The 6959-nt window shown below is 33.0% G+C and overlaps 1 protein-coding gene across 1 annotated transcript in view; it reads left to right on the top strand.

Moving 5' to 3' along the window:
• LOC108573059 (G protein-coupled receptor kinase 1) overlaps nt 1-6959 on the top strand; it is a 58575-nt gene that overhangs the window by 47882 nt on the left and 3734 nt on the right. Inside the window, exons 5-10 of the mRNA XM_017935423.1 lie at nt 3050-3124; nt 3213-3274; nt 3356-3407; nt 4150-4341; nt 5532-5839; nt 6442-6616. Coding sequence (XP_017790912.1) covers nt 3050-3124; nt 3213-3274; nt 3356-3407; nt 4150-4341; nt 5532-5839; nt 6442-6616 — 864 coding nt within the window. The remainder of the gene's footprint in view (nt 1-3049; nt 3125-3212; nt 3275-3355; nt 3408-4149; nt 4342-5531; nt 5840-6441; nt 6617-6959) is intronic.

Here is a 6959-nt window from a genome sequence, read left to right as displayed (position 1 = left end):
TAAGAATCCGGAATAGGTCTTTTCGTAGCACACCGAGGGCTTCTAATCTCTGGACCTCGATATCTTCAGAAGAGGAACTATTTCCGTGGCTTTTTTCACGCGACTTTTCTCCCAGTTGGTTCGCCCCTAATTTTAACCTCGCCTTTAATCGCTCGGTGCCCGCAATTTTCCCCTTCGACACGTTAAAGAGTCTTCTTTGTTAACGGAAGTTTGTATTGACGATCAATTTGCTGGGTAAAGCTGTATAATGCGCGCAGTTAGAAAATTTGCAACTTTTTCATTGCTCGAGAAATCGTCCTTTGTATCTTTTGAAACGAGTATGTTAAATACAGGCGCTCTAGTATCCGTAGAAAATTTTTCAGGTTTATATTTTGCTATTAAAAAAAAAAACAAATTTAGCAGATGAAACGAACGAAGTGAGTTTTAGTGAAAATGATACACAGTCGAAGCTCGGTAACTCGAATCCCAAGGGAAAAGCTAAAATCTTCGAATTACGCAGGTTTCTTTTTATCGATGTTTTCGAGGTTTGACAAACGAAAATTCGACTCACAGGGGTTTTGTGTTTTTCGAATTATAGAAGCTCGGAAAAGAAATTCAGCCCTTAGAGATCAATTATGTACATATTTATTGCATATTTATACTTGTACATGCGCTACCGGCCAAAAGTTTCGAACCACTGAGCATTGCAATTTGCACAAAAATTTCCAGAAAACAATCACAGAATTTTTTATCATTCGAATCAATCGACATGAGATAAATTGATAAATGTAGAAGTGAGATAAACCTAAAACCTATAAAAAATTAGCAGCAGATTTAATATTGATGAAAACCGGGAGATGATTCCAAACTTTTTGCCGGTAGTGTATAATATATACATACAAACATAAAGAAACGATAAATTTTAAATGAAAAATAAATGACAGTTTGCGTTGTATCTTGGCTATTACACGTTATTAAAAAAAAAAATCGGTAATTTTACTTCGGGCACGGTACTTCGAGTTCTAGAGCGATGATAGGACTTTGATTTGCGGAGGTCAAGCTTTTCTAAACTCGAGTTAAACAACGCATCCAAACGTGTTAATAATTCCAGTTATAAGAAGTTCATATCTCGATTTTCAGAGGTTTTCACGGCGAAACGGAAGGAAACGAGTAAAATTCTAGCCTTACGAAGGTTTCCGAGTTACCGCGGTGTTCGACTGTATCGTTAATCGACGAATAAATTCATTGGCTTCAAAATGCGATTACTTGCGCGTTTGTTTAAAAAAAATTCTGCATTTCTAAACGCTTCTTACTTCGGCTAAACAATTTTTCTAACTGAAAAGTTGTCGCACGAATTTATCTCGATCCGTGATTCACTTTTACGCACGTGTGAAACGTTTCTCATCGAAAGGATGTTCTTGAATTAACTGAGATAAATATTTCATGGAAAGCAAGCATCGTTATTTCAACCTACAGCTATTACCTACTTCTTTCGAGATTATTTCTTGCTTATTCTAATTGGTATATTTCTTCTTAAATTGTGCGACACTTTTTCTCAAATCGCTCTTTGTATTAAACTGCAATTTGTAATTTAAAGTATGAAACATTTTCAATGGAGTTTCTATCAACGAGCGTCAATTAGTAGTTAATACTCTGCCTGCAGGTATTCACTTAATTAGACGGATAATGATGTTAACCGCGTTCAGTTTTACCTGTCACCGGATAAGTTCGGCTGAACGAAGGATTTCCAATTCCGAGAAAATTCAAATGTACGAAGAAGGCGTTCGCTACGCGACATTCGAAACACCGTTTGAAATTTGTCGAGGAATACGGATGTGATAAGAAAACCGCGCATTGCTAGATAAGCAAAGACGTAAGCAATACTCACCTTTCCAAGTAAAACTATCGCGATAGCTTCGATATTCGTTGTGTAAATAAGTTTACTACAGTGAAAACCAAATTATGTTCTTGATATTGTCTATTGAAATGTTTTGCAAGTAACGCAAACTGTACGGAAAGCAAGTTAATATGTAGAAATGCATTCACGGAAAACATTTTATTTAATGTACACAAAAGAAAAGCTGATATGTTGAGGAAAATGAAAATATAACGTTTTTTTTTCTGAAAAATCGATATTTTATTCATGGTCGTTTTTTATTATAGTAAAACGTGTGAAAACCCGTGTAAAAAGTAGCATGCAAAAAGAGACCCAAGTGTATTTTGATATAAGTATTTAGATACAAATTACGAATCGATGAATTTCATTTTGTGAGATTTCATTAAGAAAAATAAAAAGGAATAAATGAAAATTTTGTAAAGTATTACGTTTGGCGTAGGAAATATTCCATTGACCGGTTTGGAGAAATTTTGCATACAATTGCAGAAATGGAATTCATTAAGTGTTCATTTACAGTCGTTTAAAAAGAAAAACAATAATATTGCGAGTTGAGATATGAGCTAAATTAAAATGGATTTTAATTGAAATTTTCAGTGATTAAATTAAGATTAATATTAATATCTTTCGGAGAATTTCGTTTAAACATTGCAGTGGAATTATTGTTACATTTTGTTAATTTACTTTATTAAACGTTGAATGGGAGAAACAGCGCTTTAAACTTTATGATAGAATTTCGTTTCAGAATGAAGAGTATTCGACGGAAAAGTAACGAATTAGAGAAAATTGTAGCGAATAAAAAGTTGAATTAACATTGAATTATCGTCAATGCAAAATGTATGGAATAATCAAACATGCATTAGATGCACGTTGTTCATTCATATACACACCCGTTCATAAGTATAAGGAGGACGCTTGCTGAATGTGAAGCATACTGAAGTACACTAAAATCTAACAAAATCTACTGTATTCTACTGTCTATTGAAATTTCTTTAAATCCACGGAAATTTACTAAAATCTACTTACCGAATGTGAAGCAAGCCTCGTTGTCATTAGGATACATATTTGACCCGGCACCCGCCGTCCGAGGGTTAAGAAATACATTTGTTCGTACACATTTAACCGTAATGAGGATAAAAATTTGTTGTTTTAATCGCTCGATGATTTTTATTGCAGGAATATTCCGCGGAAGCGGTGGCCCATGTTCATAAATACCTCATGAAAAACGAGGTTCCCGTTAATCTATTCGAGGTTGGTCCCTCCTAGTCTTGTATCGCTTAATTGTTAACAATACTGAACGCAATTTTCGTTGAATTCGAAACTGATTACCTCTTTGCAGCCGTATATCGAAGAGATTTTTAAACACTTAAGGGAGGAGCCGTTCAAGAAATTTCTAGAAAGGTATGTTACCAAACTAATGACACTGCTCGCAGCTTCTGGTGCTCTAAAAAATCGCTAAGAAATGCCGTTGTATATTTTCAGTGAGAAGTACACTCGTTTTTGTCAGTGGAAGAACGTAGAATTAAACATGCAGGTAAGGCAGGAATCTGCTCGTGCGTTGTAAATACTGTAATAATATGTATACCGAGCGACCCGATAATTGTAGCATAATTAAGGAAGATTGATTTATTGTGAAGTAATAAATTAAAATTGCTCGAATACAATTTTTATGTACGAGATTTTGTTACATAATAATAATACACTTTTTGTATCGAAAATTTATTCTAAGCTTAGTAAGCGTTAACCCTTTGCTGTCCTATGTCAAGTCAGACTCGACGTAGGAATTTTTACCTTCAGATATCATACAATGATAAATTATAAACGATAATAAACCTTTTTCTTTATGCATTAATATTATACCGAAACCTAATATTTTATAACTAACAGTACGCTGAAATATTGAAATAAAGGCGAACTACACGGTACTGCCCGACAGTGGCCAAATGAGTGCAGAATAATTTGACTATTCGTAACGCAAAGGGTTAAAGAATCAAGAGACATCGACACGCAACAGCGTAGATGTCATACTGTAAATCTCTCCTGGAATCCGTTAATTTTTTCGTTAACCTTCGTTCTTTCAATACGTCTATTTTTCTTTTTAAAAAAGTTTCTCGTATTTGAAAGATTCGTTCTGCAGTTTTAGGTTATAATTTCATGAAAAATTACTCTTTCTGCAAAATTGTGCCACCGTTACTTATCTGTTGTAAACAAATATCCCAACATATAATAGTATTAAAATATATTGAAACATTTCATGGGCGGAATTACTGTTTCAGTTGACGATGAACGACTTCAGTGTGCATCGAATTATAGGCAGAGGTGGTTTCGGGGAGGTTTACGGGTGCCGGAAGGCAGACACAGGGAAAATGTACGCAATGAAGTGCCTCGATAAGAAGCGAATAAAAATGAAACAAGGCGAAACTTTAGCGCTCAACGAAAGGATAATGCTTTCGGCAGTCAGTACCGGAGTAAGCTTCCCTCGACAATGTAATATCCCAAAAGTACTGTGGACTGTGAAATTTCAAATGTAGTACTGTATAACATTCGATACAAACGTTACATACAACTTTTGAATAGCTAGAATTTTTATAACACTTTTGTAATTCCTTCAAAAATTTTTTAAAATGTATAACATAGACGATGAAGATAAGTGTTATTGTTATTACTTTAATCTTACGCGAATGATCTCGCTCACAGTTGGTTATTTTTAAATATTTTTTTTATCAACAATTATACTCTTCTCAGAAATAAATCGCAGAATCGTCAACGATAAATCGAATTTTATGTTATATTCTGATAATTCGTCTGTTTGTGCGTGAATTTGTTTTCCTTCGTTTAGTAAACAATTGGTCATTTCGTTTTATACAAAACTAAGAATTAAGGATATTAGATAGAATATACGAACAATGTAAAAGAATAAATTAAGAGAAACAGTTTAAACGTATTACTCTGATGTTATTACCTTAGCTTTTCTGTGGTAAAAACTGCAAAGAAACGGTCCGTAGAATTCTTGCCGTAATATGAACGAGTGTTTTCAAAATATTTCGAGAGAGATATGTATTTGCTATGGTGAAAATTTTCAGGCATACATTTGCATTCTTTACTATAAAAGTTTTTATACGCAAAATATTTCAAAAAGTATATCGTTCTGACGGAAACATGAAATTCTGTTAAAGAATGATGCGATCACACTTTCCGTTTTTTATTTATTTTGAAAAAGTATTATATCAATGAACATTCTTTCCCAACACTTTTCTCGTTTCTCAGAAATATAAAAGATAGAATTGAATATGAAAGTTTTAACATGTAAAATAATTTACAGAGTAACATGCAAAATAATATACATACGATACATACATTATATTTGTTGGGAAAAAATATTCAGACAAATGATTATTAAGAAAATAAAATAAATTTTCTAATTTTATTCGTATATCTTTCCAAAAAATGACGTATCATTTATTTTTATTACACCAAAGGTGTTCTAGTTTGTACCTGGAATAATATAATATAGTAAAATATATGAAACTTTGTCTATAAAGTATTACAAGTAACGAAACGTTCATAAAAATAATCGACAAAACAGACTTTGCTTAATTTAAGAAATAATTAGTACTGTTAATTAATAATGACACTACAATAATGACTATAATTTCAGGTGGATTGTCCATTCATAGTATGCATGACGTACGCGTTTCAAACGCCAGACAAGCTCTGTTTCATTCTGGATCTAATGAATGGCGGCGACCTTCATTATCACCTCAATCAGCATGGTGTGTTCAACGAACGAGAGATGAAATTCTATGCGGCCGAAGTGATACTGGGATTGGAGCACATGCACCGCAGGTACATCGTTTATCGGGACCTGAAGCCCGCAAATATCCTCCTGGACGAACACGGTCACGTCAGAATATCGGATCTGGGCCTGGCCTGTGATTTCTCCAAGAAGAAACCACACGCGAGTGTGTAAGTGCAAGTTTCAAGTAACTCTGGGTGATCTTTAGCAACTTGCACACAAAGAACAGATTAAAACAGTTGTCCCAAGAGATATACATATAGCAAAAGATCACATCTTCACATTCTAACATAATGTGAATAATGTTCTGAATATGTTCATATTCTGTGTAGAAGATATGAAATATAATTGTAGCATTTAAAGAAATTAAAAGAAAAGTCTATTGATGAAATGAATAATTCAATTAACTGTTTTCAGTTAATTCAGTTAACTGAATTTTCTAATATCTTTAAGTTCTACGTAAGGGATGTGAATAATAATTGTATTATTTTAAATCATCTTTGTGTATAAGTTACTGTGTACAAGATAACCGAATGCATTTTTACTATTTCATATTATTATATGCATATCACGAAGTTTCATATTTTTATTAAAGAAAAATATCTCCTTTAGGTGACAAATGTTGTTGCCTTTATTTATCAATTGATGCAGACATTCAGTAGACAATGTAAAAATGTTGACAAGTATCTCGTTAGATTTGTCATCGCATATTAATATCAAATATCACAGATGCAGTGAGTTTAACGATAAAAGAACAAAACTTCTGTTATAGAGGGACGCACGGATATATGGCGCCAGAAGTGCTCTCGAAGGGAGTAACTTATGATTCCAGTGCGGATTGGTTCTCGTTTGGTTGTATGTTACATAAATTATTGAAGGGACACAGTCCATTCAGACAACATAAGACTAAAGACAAACATGAGATAGATCTCATGACATTAACTAAGGTTTGTTACCTCAATTTCATTTCACTCTTAGACACTTCAATAGTTTATTTTTCAGTCAGTCCATTTCTCTAGATGTTTTCTAATGAAACTTTTTATAGGATTAAATAAAAATTCGTAGAGAAATAACGCACAATTGTGAACTTTTTACTCATGTTCATTATTCTTACGAAATAATTGCTATGAAGTAGGTCATTCTTTATAATTTAGTTCAAAAACATTTCCTTCTCTTTAATTAGTAACGGGTAGATATAGTTTTTTAAAATTTGGGTAATTCATTATAATTATAATGCTGTTTAATCTTTTCTGAACACATCTGTTAAGAAAATTAAACACAAACGTCGAA

This window comes from Habropoda laboriosa, unplaced genomic scaffold, assembly GCF_001263275.1.
Source record: "Habropoda laboriosa isolate 0110345459 unplaced genomic scaffold, ASM126327v1 scaffold89, whole genome shotgun sequence".
NCBI classification, from domain to species: domain Eukaryota; kingdom Metazoa; phylum Arthropoda; class Insecta; order Hymenoptera; family Apidae; genus Habropoda; species Habropoda laboriosa.
The sequence above is the reverse complement of the archived record's forward strand: the minus strand, read 5'-3'. Positions and strand labels throughout refer to the sequence as shown.